The 23,412-nt window shown below is 40.6% G+C and overlaps 1 protein-coding gene across 1 annotated transcript in view; it reads left to right on the top strand.

Moving 5' to 3' along the window:
* Positions 1-20,168, top strand: part of adam10a (ADAM metallopeptidase domain 10a) — a 157,186-nt gene extending 137,018 nt beyond the window's left edge. The window contains exons 10-16 of the mRNA XM_068017899.1: positions 9,221-9,404; positions 9,756-9,906; positions 11,655-11,838; positions 12,468-12,570; positions 13,556-13,776; positions 16,277-16,403; positions 18,653-20,168. Coding sequence (XP_067874000.1) covers positions 9,221-9,404; positions 9,756-9,906; positions 11,655-11,838; positions 12,468-12,570; positions 13,556-13,776; positions 16,277-16,403; positions 18,653-18,753 — 1,071 coding nt within the window. The 3' untranslated portion in view covers positions 18,754-20,168. The remainder of the gene's footprint in view (positions 1-9,220; positions 9,405-9,755; positions 9,907-11,654; positions 11,839-12,467; positions 12,571-13,555; positions 13,777-16,276; positions 16,404-18,652) is intronic.
* Positions 20,169-23,412: the final 3,244 nt, after the last annotated feature.

Here is a 23,412-nt window from a genome sequence, read left to right as displayed (position 1 = left end):
ATCCATCCTCACCACCACCGCCACCCCCACCACCCCAGCTTTGCTTTCGGGGGAGGTTGAGACTTCTTGGTCTATGCGGGGCAGCCTAGAGTTTGTCAGACCTGTGGCAAATCTGGTCATGTGGCAACCAACCATGTGGCACAGTTGTCTGCAAGAACTGCAAACACAAAGGACTATGCAAAGTAAGTGCTGCAACCTGTTTGGGGGGGGGTGGGGGTGGGTGGCGGGTGGTGGTGCAGGCCACCTCTACAAAACCTGCCCCAAGCGCTGCCTCAGTTAGGCACAGGTGGCAAAGTCCAACGAAACGCTGGAGGAAGGAATGATGAACGAGCCTCGTGCTGCGAAGGAGACCAGCAGCCCTCCCCTCAGCGAGAAAAATCCATCTGAGAGCAGAGGAAAGGGGGGGGGGCAGCTGCAACCAGTGACCCAAACCACCGCATGCCCAGAAACTCCTCAACACACAGAATCCATAGAGGAGGAGGCAGCAATGGGACAATTGGATGAGTGGCATCAAAAGGAAAACCACACAGAAGAAGCCCCCAAAAAAGGAGCAGGCCACCACCCAAACCAGTGGCAAGAAGAGGCTGCCATCTGAGAGGGACTACGGCAGCTGCTCCCCATCGGACGAGGGAGGGCCAGAAAGACGGCACACGCAAAGGAGCTGGAAGAGAAGGCCCCCCAGCCCCATGGCACTGGAGGCAGCGATGGGCCCAGCGCACCCCAACACCAAAGTGCCGAACCCAGCGAGATGCCCTGTGCATCCCAGCTCCGGGGAGCAGAGACATCCTCGAGGAGGAGCAGAGGGGAAAGACACCACCAGCAGAGGACAGTTCAAACTTTGCTGCCTACAAGAACCACCCACCCCCCACACCCCCAGTCAGTGACCAGAAGGGTTTTCTGAGCCCAACACAGGGGCAACAGCTTGTGCACACTATGGGTATGCAGGAACATACCCAAGGACTGGGACTAGTAAAGACACTTGGTGTAGTAAACAACATCCAGTTTTAAATGGGTATAAAGATTGCTTCCATTAATGTGCGTAGCATTAGATCCACTACGTGATGTGTTACGACCTTGGGCTACCTTGCCAATGTCAAAGCTGACCTACTGTTTTTGCAGGAGTGTGGAATACTGCACCTCAGCACTTACAGGCAATGGTCGAGATAGTGGTCCCAGGGCCATCGATCTGCTCAGGGGGAAATGATTCCCGTTCTTCTGGCCTGGGTATTCTGCGGGGAGGCAACTTCGTCTCAACTTAAGCAGGTGGTTGGTGGTCGCCTCCTCATAGCAGACGTAATGTACAACAGTGCTCCACTCCAGTTGATCAACGTGTACGTCCTGGTCCAATACAGCGAGCGGCTGACCCTTCTCCAGCAGCTCCCGCTGTTGGCAATGTCCAGGCCAGTCATTCTAGGCAGTGACTTCAACTGTATCATTGATGCAGCTGGATGATCCGGCAGTGACGACAGCAAACTGGACGCTATGTCCAGATTCCTCATGGAAACAGTAAAAGATGCTGAGCTGCACGATGTCTTTAGCAGCCCTGCAGATGGAGCGCAGTGTAGAAACACCTGGCCAAGACTGGATGGGTCTGTCTGTTCCAGGATTGACTTCCTGTTAGTATCCCGTGCTTTCACGGTCAGATCCACTGACTTCAAGCCAGTGTTGTTCTCTGACCACTGCCTCTTATTGGTTGACTGTCACTTACAAGACGACCAGCAAGTTGGCAGGGGGATGCGGAAGCTGAACATAACACTGCTGACCCAGAGAGCATTGAGGATTACAACGGTTGGAGAGCCATGAAACCCCTCTGAGTCTCTGGTGCAATGGTGGGAAACGAACAAGGTGAACATCAAGAGGTTCTTTATCCTCCAAGGTGTTCAGAAGGTGAGAGAGAGGGAAATGTCCCCACTCCAGAGAAGAATACAGAATCTGCTCCGTCTGCAGTCAATGGGGGTCAAGGAGAATCTCCAAGAGGTGAAGAGCCAGCAGGCCTCGCTCTGCTACCGAAGCCTCCAAGATCATCTTCCGGTCCAGAGTCCGCTCTGTTGAGCAGGATGAGATGTGCTCGTGTTTTTTCTTCCAAAAGGTACACAGAGCTCTGTGATCAACACATTGAAGGAAGAAGACGGCTCAGTAACGTAATCACAGTCTGACATGCTAAGGATTAGCAAATCCTTTTATGCTGGGCTGTATGACATGATGCCCACGAACAGCACGGCCTCCCAGTCCTTCCTGTCATCTATCACAGAGGTATTAGATGACAGCATGCGGGAGAGTCTGGACAAACCGCTAACTCTGGACAAGCTGACTAAGGCCGTCAGGTCCTTGGAGACAGGTAAAACACCCAGAAGCGATAGCTTACCGGTTGAGTTGTATTTGACTCTGTGGGACTGGATCGGCCCAGACCTGCTGGAAGTATACGAGAGTATGCTTCTGGCCGGCAGCATGTCAGAATCCATGAGGAAAGGCATCATCACCCTCATCTACAAGCGAAAGGGGGAGAGAGCGGAAATCAGACATTGGCGGTCATCTCACTGCTTAATGTAGACTACAAGATTCTGTCCAAAGTCATCGCCAGTCAAGTCTGCTCTGGAGTTGGTGATTCACACCGATCAGACCTGTACTGTACCCGGCAGGAAGATCTCTGATAGCCTCGTGCTACTCAGGGATACGATTGCCTATGTACGGGACAGGGGGATGGACACCTGCCTCATCAGCTTGGACCAGGAGAAGGCTTTTGACAGGATATTGCACACATACGTAATGGACATGCTCTCCAAAATGGTGTTTAGGGAGGGAATCTGCAATTGAATCCAACTGCTTTACACAAACATCAGTAGCGCAGTCTCAATCAGTGGGTGGGAATCAGAAAATTTCCCGATCAAATCTGGAGTCAGACAGGGCTGTCCTCTCTCTCCTCTATCTTGTTTGTTTGCTGTATCAAACCTTTTACTGAGTTCATTAGGAAGGATGCAGGCATAAGAGGGGTGACAATCCCAAGCAGCAAAGGCATTTGGGACGAAGCCTCCCTGTACATGGGCAACTGCGCTATCTTCTGCTCTGATTCGCAGTCCATTCGCAGGCTGATGAGCATCTACGACCAGTTTGAACTGGCCTTGAGAGCCAAAGTAAATCGCAGCAAGAGCGAGGCCATGTTCTTTGGGAACTGGGCTGACTGATCCTTTGTCCTGTTCACCATCAGGTCAGACTACCTGAAGGTGCTAGGGATATGGTTCGAAGGGGCCAGGGCATGCGCCAAAACCTGGAAGGAGGGAGTAGCCATAGTAAACCATAAACTGAGCATGTGGGAGAAGAGTTCTCTCTCCATTGCGGTAAGAATATGGTCATCAGGTGCGAGGCGCTGACGTTACTTTACGTGGCGCAGGTCTGGCCCATACCCCACTCCTGCGCCATGGCGGTCATCTTCCACTTTATCTGGAGGTCTAAAATGGACCGTGTCCGGAGGGACATGATGTTCAAACCTCTGGATAAAGGGGGAAAAAACATACCCAACGTCGCCCTCATCCTGATGGCCACCTTTGTGTGCGGCTGCATCAGGCTGTGCATAGAACCCCAGTATGCAAACACCAAGTGTCAGTACGTGCTGAGGTTCTATTTGTCCCCGGTGTTGCAAAGGATGGATCTGGCTACATTGCTGCAGAGCGCTCCATCCAGTTGGTGCCGTACCACCTATCCTTTGTGGAAAAATTTGTGCAGAAAACTGCCTTTGACCACTATTCCATCAGGCAGTGGTCTGCACGGAATGTCCTCGAGGCCCTACGGGAAAAGGAGATGGTGGATCATGTTGGATGGTTCCCCGAGCATTCTGCCAAAGCCATTTGGCAGAATGCCTCATCACCAGGTCTTTCAAACAAGCACCAAGATGTAGCTTGGCTGGTGGTGAGAAGGGCACTCCCCATCAGATCCTTCCTGCACGTACAGAATATTATCGCCTCTGCACGCTGCCCTCGAGGTGGCTGTGGTAGGGAAGAAACTATTGCCCATCTCCTTCTGGAATGTGCCTTTGCAAAGCAGGTGTGGAAAGAGATGCAGTGGTTTTTGTCGTCGCCCATCCTGAGCAGCTCGGTAACACAGGAGTCTGTGTGCTCTGCGGTCTGTTCCCAGGGACGTATACCGAGATAAATATCAATTGCTGCTGGAGGACCATCAACTCGGTGAAAGATGCTCCTTGGTCAGCCCGAAACTTGCTGGTCTTCCAGTGCAAAGAGTTGTCCACGTCTGAGTGTTGCAAACTGGCACATTCCAAGGTCCACGACTACCTGCTGAGGGACGTACTAAAGCTTGGGGCAGACCCCGCAAAGGCTCAATGAGGAAAGGCTGCTGTGTGTAAGGTCCTCCCACCATAATGAACCAAGGGGCTGGAACCTGTAAAACCCCTCGGGCTGTATACACCAAAATATGGTTTTGCTGTATAATGCAAATGTACATTGCATGTAAAATTGTGAGGCAACACACGTTCTGTATTGAAGAAAACTGATTTCTTTTGCACTTTCTGGAATGTCAACTTGGAACTGTTTTGTACTGTTTGTAATGTATTTTTTTTACAGATTTTTATGAATAAAGTATATTTTTGGGGAAAAGATCCTTTGAAGTATTAGAAACGTCTACGGGAGTTGCAAAGGGGTAGCTATTTACTTACCAAGTAGTACCTTGGATGTTGTGTTGTATGCATATCCCTAATAACTATAACTTATAAAGCGGAACCAAGACAATAGATGAGGTCAGGAGAACAGCTTTACTGGGTAGGTAGGAGAAAATGATTTAAGGGGTTGTGGTTTTAGTTCAGCAAATTTTCCCTTAACAAATTTTAACAGCAGATTATAGGGTGGAGATTGCTGGGAGCACCAGAAGTATTTGTATATTGTGAGATCCAAATCGCCTTAGAAAATTCTGGCACAATGTTGTGACTGGTAGAAGAACTTACATTTATATACACCATAGCACTTTGTTTTTTTCAAGTGCAGTCGCGGTTATTTTGTAGGTAAATATGGCCGTCAGTTTGCCTGCAGCAAAGTCTCATGAGCAGCCATGAGTTAATTGACCAGTAAGTCTGATTTGATGGTTGAGGGATAAATATCAGCCAGGACATTGAGAGAACTACCCCTCTCCAAAAAAAAAATGCTGTAGTTTCTTTTACATCGACCTGAAAGACAACACTTCCTGAGGATCATACAGGCGTGTCAGCCAGGATTGTGCTCAGATCCTGAAGTTCAACTTGACTTCACAACCATTTTGGCTTGGCTTAGTAGTAGCAGTATTCTCTGGAAATAGGCGAGTTTTGGAGACGTTCAATTGCCCAAAGAAATATTCCGTGGTAGAGATGCAGCTGGGTGGAGAAAAAAGCTTGAGAGGAGTCTATGGATGACTCAGACTTTGAATATACAAACCACATGCAAGTTGTTTACTGCACAGCATATTATTGATGGCAAGTTACCTGAAGAGAATACATATAATGTTGAAGGTACAACGGGGGCATATAAATATACATACAGTGTAAGGCTACCCATTATTGAGAGCTTAGGAGAAACGTGTGCCCATCCATTCCAGGCAGTGGTTTGAGGTACAGATACCTTGTTCTCTTTGGAGTATTGGTGGGTGAAGGATTGGTAATAATTACAATTGTTAGAATTCACATTAGTGGGAGAGCGGTTGGAAAAATATGGTGCTTTTAGATTAGAAAAGCACATATCCAGAGTTTGCCCAACACAAAATATCAAACTGAAAATTAATTTCAGTTTATTTAGCTGAACTTATATGACCATAGGTCAAAGATAAGAGGTTTTGCACAATAAGCACAGATAAACACAGCATTCAGATGTGGAAAGGACAGAGTACAAATCTAAGAGTAAATCAACAGATAAGGCCATAGGTGACAAAAATAATAAAAGGACAAAACTAAAGGTTTTGCATCTAATGCACGTAGCATTCGTAACAAAACAGATGAACTGAGAGCACAAATAGAAATAAATAAGTACGATCTGATAGCCATTGCAGAGACATGGCTGCAGGACGACATAGATTGGGACCTGAATATTGAAGGGTACATGGCATTTAGGAAGGACAGGAAGCTAGGAAAAGGTGGAGGGGTAGTGCTGTTAGTTAATGATGGTATTAGCGCAATAGAGAGGGTTCAGGAGACCAGAAGCAGTTTGGGTAGAGATGAGAAATCATAAAGGCAAAAAGTCACTTGTGAGAGTGGTGTACAAGCCACTTCACATTAACCACACTGTCGGATGGGGTATAAAGGGAGAAATAATGGTAGCTTGTCAGAAAGGTACAGCGATAAACATGGGGGATTTTAACCTATATATAGACTGGAAAAATGAGATGGGCGGAGGTAGCCTAGACGAGGAGTACATAGAATGTTTTCGGAATAATTTCTTGGAACGATATGTTCTGGAGTCAACCAGAGAGCAGGTTATACTAGACCTGGTATTGTGCAACAAGATAGGTCGTTAATTAATTCTAATAGTTAAGGCACCCCTAGGTAGCAGCGATCATAATATGATTGAGTTTTACATTCAGTTTGAGGGAGAGAAGGGTGGGCCCACGACTTGTATTTTAAACTTAAATAAGGGCAATTATGAGGGCATGAAAGCAGAGCTAGCTAAAGTGAACTGGCAAATTAGGTTAAGGAATAGGTCAATAGAGATGCAGTGTCAGACATTTAAGGGGATATTTCAGAATGCACTGAATAGATACATTTCAACGAGAAAGAACGTAAAGAAAAAGCCTATAATTGCGCAAAGATGAGAGACAGGTCAGAAGATTGGACAGAATATAAAAAACAGCAAAGAATTACTAAAAGATTGATGAGGAAGGTAAAATTAGAGTACAAGAGAAAGTTAGCTAGAAAGAAATATGCAGACAATAAGAGTTATAGCTATTTTAAAAAGAAATGAGGTAACATAGTGAGCGTTAGTCCTATAGAAAGTGAGTTTGGGGAATTAATAATGGATAATAAGGAGTTGGCAGATGATTTAAACAGGTATTTTGCATCGGTCTTCACTATTGAGGATACAAGTAACATCCCAGTATTAGCTGTAAGTCAGGAAATGGAAGGGAGAGAGGAACTCAAGAAAATTACAATCACCAGGGAAGTGGTACTGAACAAATTGTTGGAGCTGTGGGCTGACAAGTCCCTGGATCCTGATGGACTTGATCCTAGGGTGTGAAAAGAAGTGGCTAGTGAGATAGTTGATGTGTTATTTTTAATTTTCCAAAATTCCCTAGATTCTGGGAAGGTTCCGTTAGATTGGAAAATAGCGAATGTAACCCCTTTATTCAAAAAAGGAGAGAGACAGAAAGCAGGAAACTATAGGCCAGTTAGCTTAACATCTGTCTTAGGAAAAATGTTAGAAGCTATTATTAAAGATGTTATAGCAGGGCATTTAGAAAAATTGAAGGTAATCAGGCAGAGTCAACATGGTTTTGTGAAAGGGAAATCATGGTTCACCAATTTTTGGAGTTCTTTGAGGGAGTTACATGTGGATGAAGAGGAACCGGTGGATGTATTTTGCTTAGATTTTCAGAAGGCATTTGATAAAGTGCCACATCAAAGGTTATTGCAGAAAATAAAAGCTCATGCTATAGGGGGTAACATATTGGTATGGATAGAAGATTGGTTAGCTAACAGGAAACAGAGTAGGCATAAATGGGTTATTTTCTGGTTGGCAGGATGTAACGAATGGTGTGCCACAGGGATCTGTACTGGGGCTTCAACTTTTTACAATTTATATAAATGACTTAGATGGAGGGACCGAACTCATGGTTGCTAAATTTGCTGATGATACAAAGATAGGTAGGAAAGTAACGTGAAGAGGACAGAAGTGGGCTACAAAGGGATAGAGATAGGTTAAGTGAGTGGGCAAAAACCTGGCAAATGGAGTATAATGTGGGAAATTGTCCACTTTGGCAGGAAGAATGAAAAAGAAGCATATTATCTAAATGGTGAGAGATTGCAGAGATCTGAGATGGAGAGGGATCTGGATATCCTAGTGCATGAATTGCAAAAGGTTGGTATGCAGGTACAGCACGTAGTTAGGAAAGCTAATAGAATATTACTGTTTATCGTGAGGGGAATTGAATACAAAAGTAGGGAGGTTATGTTTCAGCTATACAGGGCATTGGTGAGTCCGCATCTGGAGTACTGTACTGGTCTCCTTATTTAAGGAAGGATGTAAATGCGTTGGAGGCAGTAAAGAGAAGGTTTACTAGGCTAATACCTAGAATGGGCGGGCTGTCTTATGAGGAAAGATTGGACAGGCTAGGCTTGTATCTGCTGGAATTGAGAGTAAGAGGCGACTTGATTGAAACATATAAGATCCTGAGGGCTCTTGACAGGGTGGATGTGGAAAGGATGTTTTCCCTTGTGGGAGAATCTAGAACTAGGGATCACTGTTTAAAAATAAGGGGTCGTCCATTTAAGACGGAGGTGAGGAGAAATATTTTCTGTCAGGGTCGTGAGTCTTCGGAATTTTCTTCCTCCAAAGGCGGTGGAAGCAGTCTTTGAATATTTTTAAGGCAGACGTAGATGGAATATTGATAAGCAAGGGGGTGGAAGGTTATCGGGGATAGATGGAAATGTGGAGTAATTAGTTCAGCCAGGAACTTATTGAATTGCAGAGGAAGCTCGAAGGGCCGAGTGGCCTACTCCTGCTCCTAATTCATATGTTTGTATCCTAGAATCTTCTCAATTTGGAGTACCTCTCCATGCTCCACCTCCCCCTGAGTAGTCTGTGAGACTCCCTACCTCTATTTTAGCCCCTAGTTAAGAAGGGTGAACATGTTTGGAGACTTTGACAAAATGTAGGGAGTTACAGAGGAGTGCTGGATCAGCAGTCTTTGCCAATTACTCAAGAATGGCATGAGGGTGGGTGTAATAAAACTGAGTTTTATTTGATAAGTTGCACTGTAGAAATGTGAAATGGATTAGGATTTTGAAGTCCAAAAGTAATTAGAAAAAATGGCTTACATGGATATTTATTTCACCTTTTAATAAGTGTGGGTCAGCTTTTTAAACTTCCTATAGTTTATCGCGTGGTGTTGCATCAGAAATGTTCTGTGGCTTTTTGTTGGACCTTGTCCATCTGTTATATTTATCATAGTGAGTGGGGCTACAAAGACTAACACTCCTGATTATATTACAAGCTGTGAATGAAATTCAGCATACTTTTGTTTCTCTTTATCTCCACAGCATGATTCTGGCTCTGAATGTACCCCTGGAGAATCCAAGTCTGGGGAAATGAAAGAAAAAGGCAATTATATTATGTATGCACGAGCTACATCTGGTGATAAGCAGAACAACAATAAATTCTCTCTGTGCAGCATTAAAAACATCAGCCAGGTCCTTGACAAGAAAAGAAACCTCTGTTTTGTTGGTAAGTATAAAACAGCAGCTGAACAGAATTGGTTGTCTGTATTTGTTTAAGCCTTTTAGTAATACTGTTCTATACCAGAATTAAAATATTCAGTGCACAGCTTCCTAATAAACTAACTGATAAGTCATGGTGTTTTAAATGTTCTATTTCAGTTTGGTACTTTTGACACTCTTTTCAAGTAATGCAACATTCCTATTTCCATTTCTAACACCAGGTCATGTACTCCCCTTGTTGCTGTTCAATTCGGGTTCAGTGTTGTAAGTTCAGAAGTAGCATCTGAATCTTTAGGTACATCATCATTCATGCACTGAATTTTGATGCTAACTTAGAAAATGTATTTTTTTTAAACAGAATCTGGCAAACCCATTTGTGGCAATGGTTTAGTCGAAGAGGGGGAGGAATGTGACTGCGGTTACAGTGACCAGTGCAACGATGTCTGCTGCTTTAATGCAAATGAGGCAGATGAGAAGAAATGCAAGCTTAAACCAAACAAACATTGCAGGTAAACACAACATTTAAACTGCTTGCAGTATTGTATTGAATGGTTTTATTTTGCCTTTTACTGTCTTGTTTGCACAGAAAATCAATGCCATATTCAGGGCGCAGTGTATTAATAGAGTGGAGCTGACTGAATCACAGTGAGGCAGTTGCAATGACAGAACTGTTCTTTATAACAGATGCATACATATAGAGACTTTAAAAAAAAAAGTTATCTGTACATTTGGGGGCAAGGAGGGGAATAGAAGGAGAATTCAATGGTGATTTTAAACGTCAATTTAAATTGTCAAGTGTCCAAATAGGATACAGCAGGAAACCTCCTGCTGCGATCTGTCTTAAGCTGACAGATGCACTGTACAAACTGCAGCCTAATTATATTGGAAAAACTGGTTTCTTTTTAGATCTGACTTGGTTCAATTCAAACAACTGAAATAAGTTAAATTCTCCTGGGATTTTAAGTTTCTGCAGCCATTCTGGCTTTGAAGCTTTACAACAGGGTTTTAGCATTTAAAGTCTTAGACGTCCAGTTCAGTGATTGAACTGAGAAATCTATAACATTGTAAAATCTGTTCAGTTGTGATCCTGGGTAGTGAAAATTTCATGGAACTGATTTATTAATTTGACTCAAACATGGAAAGCTAATCCAGTGTGTTTGTCTTGGTAAAATGTTACATTTATGTGTTTCAACAGTGAATTTATCTGATACAAGGAGTAATTTAACTCTTCATTATTGTGTTCAGCATAACTGTGTTGTGTCATACCACATCTGTAAAGTCACTGCCAACTATTTCTCTAGACTAGCACTGCTTTCCATGGTTCACCTACCAACAGCAACAACTGTGTCTGACTGTTGTAGGGAGGAGATCGGACATTATATGCTCATCTGAACTTCTCCCACAGCAGTAATTGAAATAAACTCCAACCTTAATCTTTACTGATAATACATCGTATAAGGTTTCATTGCAATAAATCCTGAATTTACACAGTTCAAAGTTTTTGTTGAGAAGTTGAACTTGCAGGCATTTATAACTGAGTATTGGCAAGCTGCTGAGTATAGGTGGCCAATTTTTATCTTCACGTACAGTATTGGCGACATTCTTGGAGGAAGTGAGAAATTCATTTAATTCAGTATTGCTTTATTTAAAATGGTGCAAGGGGCAACATGCTGAGTTTGGCAGGAGAAAATCTCAATACTTGGGAATTGCCTTTATATCCCTAGAGTTAATCTTTTTCCCAAAAAGTGGCACAGGCATTGCAGTAACAAATGGCAACTGATTAAGTCCTGCCTTGACTCTCAGAGCATTTTACCCATGTGCATGCTGCCTTCCCATTTGAACCATATCTGAACATTAGTCCAATGGCACGATTGAAATACTGGCCTGAGCAGTTGCACCTACTGATTTGTTGAAGTTTCTCTTGAACTTTCTTGTTCTGGCCTATAGTAAAATGGAGGCACTTAATAATTCCATTGTAAGGCTCATTTTCAGAAGAACCTCAGCATATAACAAAATAGCCAGTTATACTAACTTCAAATGTTACATAGTGGAATTCAATTTGAAGAATGGGTACTAAATGGGCATTTTGAATTAATAAATTTTGTTTCTGCCTTCTGATAGGTATCTTGGGAGAAGCAAAAGTTGTGACGCTATTTATTCTTTAGGGGTTATAAACGTTAGATATGAAACAGAAGGTGCTTTTAAAAAAGAAATTGAAATTAAAAGTGTTAATTTTTCTGCTGGCCTTTTGTTCTAGCCCAAGTCAAGGACCATGCTGTACCAGAGAATGCACTTTTAAGTCTGCCATTGAAAAATGCCGTAATGAATCAGACTGTGCAAAGGAAGGGAAATGTAGTGGTGGAACTGCTCTATGTCCAACATCTGATCCCAAAGACAACTTTACTCTCTGTAATAGGGGAACCCAAGTGTGCATCAATGGGGTAAATGGTCCATATTGTGTGTCTGCATTTGCATATAAATCTTCATATGAATGTGTCTGTGAGCAGTTGGAGCTGCAACTATTTTTGAGACCATATTTAGTCACGGTGTATAATTGACACGGTAGGATTTGTTTATGCATATGATTAGGTACGATTCCTCTTGCATGAATAGTGTAAATGATTAATGATTTGTTTATGCATTCTAAACATTTTTAAATAGTATATGGATTTGGGAACAAATTTACATTAGAATTTTCTCAGGCACTTGATGGCAATATCTGGATAATAGCTCATGATTTCCATCTGTTGGATCCTACCAATTTCAGGCAATGCGCTGTGAACTAAGTGTTAAATATCTGTTACGTGAAATGTTGCAAATAAACTGCTCACTGCATTTTTTTTAGTATTGAAGTAACTTTACAACATTCAAAATGCCTTTTTCTTGAAATAAATCTAAATGATTGATTTTTGCACTTCTCTAAAACCAGCTATTGTCCAAAATCTAAGGAATGTGTGTACAGTGCAAGAATTATTACCTTCTATAGTTGTGTTCATTTGCTTATCTAGGAATTGCTGTTGTAATGAACAAATATTCCAAGTGGGTGAAGATTTATTTTTTTTCCCCCAAGCAATGTTCTGGATCGATCTGTGAGAAGCACAAGCTTATGGAGTGCACCTGTTCAAGCACAGAAGGTGAAACTGAATTGTGCCATGTTTGCTGTATGGAGAAACGTAAGTGCTATGTGACATTTATCGATGTGTAAGAACCCCAATTCAGCAACTGGTTCTATGAAGTGTTTAAAATGGGTAATAACATGGAATTAAAAAGAAGAAATTGTTTTCCCCCACCCCCACCCCTACCAAAGGCCATTAGCTCAAGTTACTGCACAGTGTAGCTTTAAGCCATACAGACCTTAAGGTCCCATGTTTGATTCCTAGTTTGTGCTATTTGCTCAGCTCAGTTAAGCAACAATTGGCATTCTCTAAATGACTTCAGTGACCCTGTGTAAAGGAGGGGAAAAATATGTCAGAAAAGATTCCTGCATCTAATTTGTAAATAGTGACCCCTACTGGAAAACCTGTAAGTGATTGTCAAATGAGGTCAAGCTTAGCTGTGATGCTCTCTATAGTCAAATAGTCTGCCAGCACTCCATGTAGGCTCACACATGAAAAATGTACATTTGGGTGAGATGCCAATTCCTGTAGAGCTCAGCCCCAAAAACAGTCAATGTCTTAAGTGAGGGGGAGAGAAATTAATGCTTTATTTGAGCATTGTTGTATTATAATACATATTGATAGGGTGCAACTTTGCAAGTGTAAGTCTTGCAACACTCTGATCCTGAACTCTGCCAAGTAGCTAGAGGGCAGTACTGAGTCAACAGCCTTTCTTGTGTAAAAAATGTCATATGCCCTCTGCACTGCATCACATGGATGTCAATAAATGCTGGATTTTCCAGCGACGCTCACATCCTGGTACTTGCTATCTTCACTTTTGGTGTTGGGCTGTCTCTGCTATTAAAATGAAGCTAATGTAGTTTTGCTGGCCACTGTAAAGCTTTGCTTGATGGATCTGTAGTTTGCCAATACAGCAGGAAATGTAAAAATCAATTAGTTAACATGAGCCTAAGTATTGTGCAGTTTGGAACAGAATAGCTGATTTTATGCTTGCTGATCTCTTACAAAGCTTCATCTTTTCAACATACTTTTTTTTTAACAGATAAGCCATCAACATGTGCAAGTACTGGGTCAGCCAGCTGGCACAATTACTTTAATGATACTACCATCACACTACAACCTGGCTCACCCTGCAATGATTTCAGGGGCTACTGTGATGTCTTTAATAGATGTAGACTTGTTGATGCAGATGGTCCATTAGCCAGGCTAAAGAAAGCAATCTTTAATCCAGAGCTTTATGAAAATATTGCTGAATGGATTGTGGTAAGTAAATTCGAGTTGTTATTGATACAAAGGCACTGTAGTTTGACAAGCATGGCATGACTGCACTTTAAGTTGTGGTGCAATTTTATGTATGAATTTGGGCTATCATGTTGGCAGTAAGGGAAAGGTCCTTCATTTTATGTATAGCAATTCTTTGATAAAATTGATCAGTTGTATTAGCAGAAAGATTCTTTGCATTTCATCTTTCTAAATTTATGTAAGGTACATTAGCTGTAAACAGCTCGATCTTTCCCACATGTTCCTGCTAAAGGAATTTTGCTATATGAAGTGGTTGGTTAGCTTTGATGAAGTGTGCCTTCGCTGACTAAACTAGAAAACAATGAAAGATGCACACTTTTAGTGCTACACCATTACACTTGGTCACATAATGGTATGAAAGAAATTTGCAACTTCAACCCTCCACATAGTGTGTTGATTTCTGTTCCGTCCTTGGCGTAAGATGTCTAATGTTGAGTGTTACCAAGAAACATTGAAAAAACTTGGGTTCTTCAACACTGAAAGATGTTTTCATATATATATGCAAGATAAACAGTACAGTTGAGATTAAGCCAAGGGGATACAGGTTCTTAGCTGTGAATAGCAAATTCATGTCAGGAAGCTCTTCAAGCAAATAATAAGGAACACTTGGAATAATTTTTGGATATGGTAGGGCAAAAACACTGGAATTATCTGAAAGATAGCAATAGATAATTCAATGGTTGTCATCAAGGTTGGGGGAAAAGAGTGGATTTTTCTAGATGAAGGACCTTCCTCATTTGTATTTCTCTTGTGAAGAAGCTAAAAGCAGAGAAGAAATATTCAATGTCATTATAATGGTTCTTGCCTTCTTCATTGGCTGGCATTGATAGAAGTCTGTACAAATGTTGTATGGGTGACCTCAAAGTATGGTGTATAATATGGCGGAATTAAAAGGGATCAAAAATGTCTTCAAAATTACAATGTTTTCATAAAATTATTACAATTGATAGATTTGTCAATCAGAATATTTTGGATGTGCTAATTCTCCCACACTTGTTTCTTGTTGTTTAAGGCTCATTACGTGCAACAAAAGTTGCAAAAGTAGTGGACTCATCAGATATTTTGTGAAGATTCTGTGTTTCCACCCATCTACATATGTATTTTTAAATTCTCCTTTATTTGGCTGAATACTTGCTTCCTGACTTCACTGACCTACATTGGCTCCCGGCCCAGCAACACCTCAATTTTAAAAAATTCTCATTCTTGTTTTCAAACCCCACCATGGTCTCGCCCTTCTCTATCTCTGTAACCTCGTCCAGTCCTGACAACCCTCCGAGATCTCTGCAATGCTCCAGTTCTGGCCTGTTGTGCATTCCCTATTTGAATGACTGCACCATTAGCAGCTTGACTTTTAGCTGTCTTGGTGTTGAACTCTGGAATTCCCTCCCTAAACCCCTCTTCCTGTCTCCTCCTGTAAAGACGCTTCTGAAAACCTTGCTCTTTGCCCAAACTTTTGGGCATCTGTCCTAATATGTCCCTGTGTAGCATAGTGTCAAATTTTGGTAACACTCCTGTAAAGTTACACCTGATTTCACACTCAGTCTTTAACTACTTTTTAAAAATTACATGTAGATAAACACAAGTAGATTTTGTTTTAGCTACATCGTGAGAGTTATTTTCACTTAGTCTCTTCAAGTTCTGCCTCTGGATAAATATCAATTTAGTGATACTGGGCTAGGCTTTCCACGTACCTTTGCCAATTTACTGGTAAATCTGGGCAGTTAAAGATGGAAAGCAACTTGGGGTTGCACACCACTGCGTTCTGAACTCCCTACAGGCCAGTTCCAGCAACAGAGATTGCATTTGCTCATCAGGAATGTAAATAGGAGAAACAAGTCTGCCATGTTTCTCATCACTTGCAGTACAGGAGCAATAGATGCAGAGGTTACCTGTTTGGAGCTTGGTAGATGAGGCACCAGGACAGAACTGAAAGAGGGGCCTGTATCCGCATACTCGAAGCATGGTCATGTATAGACCCCATTAGGTAAGAGAGAACTTAAGTAAACTTTATTTCTGGGTAGCACACTGGCCACCTCTCTTTGTCACTTCACATTTCTACCCTCCGACCAGTGCAACTTCCAGTAGAGACTAGAACTCCAGCCAGGGTCAGGAGGATACCTGTGGGCCAGGCAGAAGTGTCCATCCACCTCATTTCTGCTGATGCAACACCTGAGTGGAAAGCTCCGACCACTTTCTGTATTGTAGAAAATAGTTGCTTTGTTTAGGAACACAAAGAAAGAAACAAATGAGTGAAGCACTGGCCCATTTTAAATTCTTGGTGGTATTTTTGATTTGATAATACTGGTATAGATTTATTTCTGTTAGGTGATAATTTTGTTCATTCTTGTGTTGTTTCTAACAATGTAATGATGTGATCCCTTGTTTTGTGTTAATAAATGAATTTGGACATGCTTAATAATGAGATTCTAGTGCGAAGAGTAATTCTGCTTTTTTTTTGTAGGCTCATTGGTGGGCAGTACTGCTGATGGGAATTGCACTCATTATGTTGATGGCTGGATTTATTAAAATCTGCAGTGTGCATACTCCAAGCAGTAACCCCAAACTGCCACCTCCCAAACCACTTCCAGGTAAGTAACTTGTCTGTTGTATGAAAGATGTATAAAAGCACTTTCTTGTTGAGAGAAGAACATAGTCTTGATTAGTTGATTGCATTTTTTAAATTTTGGGTATGTTTGGTACAGTAGAGAATTAAAAACAACCTGCATTAATCATTATCAGTACTCAAGGAATCTGTTAACTGTAAAAGGGAAAATTATCTTCACCATCCATCACCTGTGCTATGATAAATCCTTTACTTTCTCTTTTTTTAACCCTATTCCAAAAGACACAGACTCTTCCAGGTTCCCTTCCTTTCTACCAAGTGACCAGGCACTCTAGGAGAAGCTAAAATTCAAATATCAGATGAGACTGATTCTGGCTGGAAGTTACTGACTTGTAATCCAATCCTTCAGCATTTTAACTACTGTCCACCCTTCGACTTATAATTTAACTGTATATCTTCGGAATATAATCTTGAGACTTTATTAACATTTAAAGTGCTTGTTATGGCATTTTGTGCAACACCGTGATGTGCACTCATTAGAGCAAATAGTGAAAGATTGATTATGCTGTTAATTTTCACTGTTCTTTATTCAATGTTCTTCCTCCTGCTCCTCAATGAGATCCCCACCGGCTTCTCCATGACTGCTTTCAGTACTGGTATGTGAATGGCCTACGGGAGCTGTGCTTCTGTACGAAGGTGGGACTAGTCCTACGAGCTTTATCCTCCCCTTAAAGATGGAGTAAACTGAGCACTTTAGGGTAGCAATCTAGTGGCCTGGCTGAGAGTAAGCTGAAGCCGCTTACTGATGCCAAATGAACTCAAATATCAGTCAAAATTGAGATGTGAACTCCAATGCCCTCAAATGAAAATCCAGTTTGCTACCATATAGTGTATTTCATTCAGTCTTGAGTTTGCTATCTAAGTAGTTCCTGTTCTGTGCAGCTATGATTTGAGTCAAAATTGTGAAAAGTTCTTGTATGATATTTCCAAACATTCTTTTTATGTTGACATCCTGTATGTTAATCACAAGAATATTTGTGCACTTAAAATGCAACTGTTTGATTCCCAATACTTCCCTTAGAAAATTCTATCTAGTGGTTTTCACCATATTCAACTTTTTAAAAAATCTCCACAAATAGAGTTAAGTGAAGCCCTTACCTGTGATGCTCTTCATTTTAGTTGGTTAGGCACTATGGCAGTACTTCCTCAGCCAAAACCAAATAGAATTTTTCTTGAGAGCAGAAAGTGCAGGCAATACTCAGCAGGTTAGCAGCATGATGCTGCCCACCTTCTGAATATTTCCGGCACTTTCTGTTATCATTTCAGAGTTCCAGCATCTGCAGTATTTTGTACTTACTTTAGAATTTAATTTGTACGGAACCACATTTGTCCGTTTTAGTGAGTGTTGCCTTACGGCACTGTTCTCATAGCATTTTAATTCGGGTCACAGAACTTTCCATTCTAAAATATATTTTGCATCTTTTCTCTACAGTGCATTAATATATCTGTAAAATAACACAGGAACTATTATTCCCTATAATCAGTCTTGCCATTAGTTTAAATGCTTACCGCTAGAACCATTTGCTTTTTGTTTCTCATGTAATGATGATCCTAACAGCCCAATGTCTCTTGTGTCCTTTTCCTGAGCTGGCCTCATAATTTGAAGATAAAAGGAAAATCTGAGTTTTCCTTAAATGATAATATACTTCAGCATAATATTGAAAAATTGATACTACTTCCAGCATCCAGAATTATACTAGATTGCCATCTCCTTCCTATCACCAGACTGAGCATTTTATTTGCATTCAATAGAATTCAAGATAGAATTTGTCAATATTTGATGACCTGTCTTAATCTGCTTCGTTTTAAGCAAGCTTGAGTTGTAGTTAAATGGCAATTATTTAAATATTTGGGGTTCCAATGCAGTTGTATTTCATTGCGAAGATGTTGCCAGAACAATGATGATGCAGACATGAGAGTCATTTACAAAGCTATGACTGAACCTTAATGCTGAGCTAACTTTATAATATCTGAATTCTAAGTTTTTATAATAACTTTTTTGCACTGATTATTTTATATAATGTATACTGTATGGAACTTGACATTTATAATGTTGCGTTTGTTCCCACTTCTAAGAACATCCAGGGCCTAGTGGTATTTGTTGAGCAAGATATTTACAGCCTATGTTTGGTAGTGCAATAGCTTTACAATAAATTCCACACAATCAGTACCACAAAAGGTGTAGAATGTCTCTGAGATGCTTTTTTTTTGCAGGCACATTAAAGCGAAGACAACAGCGGCAGCAGCAACAGGCAATGCAACCGTCACGCCAGAGACCCAGAGAGAACTATCAGATGGGACACATGCGACGCTAAACTGCAGCATTTGCCTTGGATCTTCCTAGTGCCTACAGCAGGAAATTTCGCTCCAAAGAAAACCTGTTCCTGTCATTGTCTCAAATCTGATAGAAAGCTTTTAGGTTCTAATATTAGAGGGAATTGGATTACTTGTGATGGATGCAGTCTCCAATTCAAAATGGAGAAAACAAAATCCTCAGTGTCCCTTCTAATCCAGTCTTAATGATCAGATCATGTTTGGATTTTATTAAATCATGTTTGGAAAGAAAGTTTTTGTTGATGAGGCATCACAAAGTCACCTGAGATTATTCTGCTCTTGGCCATTTGTGATCTTTCTCGTTGCACAGATATGCAACTTTAGGTAATGCTATTTCTGCTGCCAATTTCAAGCTTTTATGTATGATAACTCAGCAATTTAGAAACTTATTTGGCAAATTAACATCTTTTTTCCAAACTTCAGCCTGTACTTCTAACTTGTACCCATACATCTTCCTGAAGTTGTATGCAAGTAACTTGATATGGATTTAGCTGTAATGCATACATTTCTGCTGTTTTAAAACAAAAAAAAGCTATTTAATTGCCACACTCAGGATAATGCAAGTTGCGAATCATCTAAAAGACCTCTCAATATCTATAGCAGCGGTGAGAAGGTAAAAATCATGAAATTTAGCTTTAAATTTAAAATGTTTATTGGCACCATTTTTTTCAACTGATACCAGCGATGGCCAGGTGCTGAGGTGTACAGCTCTAGACTGAATACTCTGGATTGGGGATGTGATAGTCGTAATGCATACAAGTTAAATAAATTATGATTGTTTAAGATTTAGTGTAAAATTGGCAATATTTGATTTCATTTTAGGGAATATAGTCAGCTCGTGTGTTCTGAATTTTGCTGGAAATTGGTGCGGATTTGCCTGAATAACATTTTCAGTTTTTGCTTTATGGCGTGTGGAAAGAATTGTGACAAATTGTTTTTATATTTTGGAATTTAGTTTTGAGATTTGGGATTATATTTTTTTTAAATGCATACTTCTGTGAATTCTGATAATTGCAAGGGCAACCACTGAATAGCAGGTGCTCCACTTTTACAAAGAGCTACAGCTCTTTAGGGGGAGTTTAGATATTTCTATTTACGAAGAGTTGAAACTGCTGTACTGCAAATTATAAATACAACAACAAAGTGTTTACTTGGACATATTAAAAAAAAAATTGGATGTCTGGCAGACAGGCCAAAACGCTAAAATAGCATGATCTATTTTCCTCTTTTAAATAGTAAAAACTTGTACAGTAATCCAGAACATTTTTCGAAATACAACTTTTGTACATGATTTAGAAAACAATTTTGTATTGGAAACCCAGCAATTAATGTGCGATTCTGCGGAATCCTGAATGATCTTAACAATTGGAAATAAAGGTTTCTTTTTACTTTTGAATCATCTTTTGTTTTACATTGTGCGGCTGAGTGGATTTGTGTTTCAAACAATGATGGGCTTTTCAAAAAGCGTATTTAAGAAAAATCTAGAGTATTAAAACTTATGGTAATATTTTACTTGTATTATCCTGTGGTAGAACATAGGCAGGACTCGACTGCCTAGTTCTTTTTTTTTTCAAGTTTTAAAACCTCCTTCAAGGTAATGTGCACTGATCCATACATTTCAAGATTAGTTCTGGTAGGAATGAAGAGTCCTCCAAAAGATGGCAAAATCAATATTACTGTCACATTTTAATGCCCACTGTGTTTTATACAGTATCTTTTTGTTCACTGGGAAATTTTTACTAAAAGTTGCAAAAAGTATTGTGCAAAGATATGTAAGTTTTTTTTTGAAATACTTGAAATGCATTAATAAAGAATAGACTTGATCGACCAAATGAATGTCTAATTTTATTGAAGTTGATCTTAACTGCGCATCCTAAAGAAGAATCATCCAATTGGATTATGGGGCCTTTTGCAGCATTACTTGGTTGAAAATAAGTGTTTGTGGAGTTTTTACATTTGTTTTTAAATACTGCACATTTTAATCAGGTCTAAAGTGAAAAGTTCCTTCTCACCCTTTTCAGACTAGGGTTGCTGTTTCAGAAATCAAATGTTAAAAATTCTGATGTAAGGTGAACTGTTTCTCTTTCCACAGATGTTGTTTGACCTGAGAGTTTCCAGCATTTTCTGTTTTTGATTAAAAATTTGAATCTCAGCTGATAATTTTTGTTTCAAAGTTCCTTTAGACTTCTCAGTCTAAAATTTGTTGCACTGCTTTGGCATTGTTTAAGCAAAGGTTTTTGAATGTATGAGGCATTAAGGACTGCTTTTACCCTGAGTAATGTCCCATTGTCAGCCCAAATTTGTGTTACTGCATTTGCTAAAACATTTTTTTTTGAATAAAGCGGCATGCAGTTTTTGAATTCTCAAAGGAGAGTTCCCGAAATCTGGCTGCTTTAAAACATTTTGTGTTGTTAGTTCTCAATTGGATCACTAGGCAGAGCTTTTCTTCATTATAGTAACTTCCTAGAGACGTGCATAAAAAATGTGCTTCCTGTTAAGTGACTTGGGAGACTGCCATTGATGTTGGCAGCTGAGTGAGTTTTGTTCCAACCAAGAATCCCTTTGGTTTGTCCTGCTGTTTCTCTTCCTTCCCCACCCCCACTTTCCAAAAATTGGTATGTGGGTGGAGAAGAGCTTTAAATGTGATACGTGCATTTATTATCAGATTTTCAGTCAAGTTTTCCCACTTGTTCCTGCAGATCCTTCCTCTTTATGGCAATCACAGTTTTTAACTGGCAAGTTCAGCTGATTCTGGATCAAACTTTGCAGAGCAGAGAGAAGCAATGTTAATGTTGTAAGCACCAAATTTAAAAACATTGAAAAAAGCCTGAAACACCATTAAGTGTAATTACAATATTAAGATGCTAATTTAGAGAAGATAGAAATGCCTGTTATCAATACATATTTGCAATGTGGGTGGGTTCTGCAATCAGCATTGCACTGCAACAGAAAGATGAGTGTACGTCAGACAATATGCTCGTCACACTTTTTATTCCACTATGTGGGTGAAATGGAGCTAATGCAGTATGCAAATCCTCAAAGTTTCCAGTCCACTGCCATCTAATTGGTCTCTGCATGAAACCTACCACAGGGATGGAATTATGTTAAACTGGGATAGATTTGGAATACAAGATTTGTATCATCTGCTGGAGATTGGATTTGGGCAGATGTCTGCCTTTGACCTAATATTTTCAGTGTGAACGAAGCATTTAGACTCTATTGTTAATACAATGAGACATCTGCTGCTGCCGACTCGTCAAATGCTCAAAGCAGGAAAACTGCGTCACCTGCTGCTAGGCCCAGTTTTGTCAGAATGATTTCTACTCCTTATAGATGCAGAGACCTGAAACCACAGTGAGAGGAAAAACAGAAATTTAATTTTAACACTTTTGTAACTATCCTAAACTTTAATAAGGATGACAATATGAAGAGCTTGAGGGAGTTTTATATTTGTTGGACCTTGAAAGCGAACACACATTTTGACCAAGTCAAGTCAGAGGTACAGGCAACAAATTTTCCTCTATGCTGCTGCCACCTCTGCCCTAAAAATTAATGTGGCCTTTTGGAGAGTGGAGTTAAAGAATTGATCTCCACAAAAAGGCGTGGAGGGAACAGATCAGCAAGCAGCAATAGCTTAATGTTTAGTAGGTTTTAATTTCTTGAAGCAATGAGTCAATGCCTTTTTTCTGCACTATATTGGATATTAATACCATTCTGTTGGGTTCGGGTCACATTGCATCAGTAGAGACTTCGAAGCTATTACTATGGTTGAAATGTGATCCCATCAATCTTACTGTCACAATGTAAGAAAGAGAATGAAGCTTAGGGAGGTAGCTGGAGCAAAACTATATTGGATGTATATTAAATGCAGTGGTATTTTCTATTAAACGTAGTGTTCTCTTTATTGGATACTGTTACAAGATAAGTTGAGTACCCAACCAAACCACGAGAAAGAAAGATTTTATGTTCTGCCACATATTTTGGAGTAATAAAATAAAATTATCTAGGTGTGAACTTATGCAATCAGTGTATACAAGTTTGTTGAACTCTATTTTAAACAAATAATACTCTCCCACATTACATCCATAGTGGCCAGAAATATAACTGACCATAATGTCACTGAGCTTCACTGTATTAGAACATAGAACAAAATACAGCACAGAAGGAGGCCATTCAGCCCATTGTGTCCACACTGGCCAAATAAGCTGTCCACCCAAAATAATCCCATCTTCCAGCACCTGGTCTATAGCCCTGCAGATTACAGCACCTTAGGTGCATGTCCAGGTACCTTTTAAAAGAATTGAGGGTCTCTGCCTCCACCATCGATCCTGGCAGTGAATTCCAGACATGCACCACCTTCTGGGTGAAAAGGTTTCTCCTCCTGCCCCTTCTAATCCTACTACCAATCACCTTAAATCTCTGTCCCTTGGTAACTGGCCCCCCCCCCCCCCCCCCCCCACCCCACCAGGAGAAACAGGTCCTTTCTGTCTATGTAGGCCCCTCATAATTTTGTACACCTCAATCAAGTCACCCGTCCGTCTCAATTCTAAGGAAAACAACCCCAATCTATCTGATCTTTCCTCGTACCTGCAACCTCAAACCCTGGCAACATTCTTGTAAATCTCCTTTGCGCTCTCTTT

Source organism: Heterodontus francisci, chromosome 38 (assembly GCF_036365525.1).
Source record: "Heterodontus francisci isolate sHetFra1 chromosome 38, sHetFra1.hap1, whole genome shotgun sequence".
Taxonomy (NCBI): Eukaryota; Metazoa; Chordata; class Chondrichthyes; order Heterodontiformes; family Heterodontidae; genus Heterodontus; species Heterodontus francisci.
This window is presented reverse-complemented; position numbering and strand designations above follow the sequence as displayed.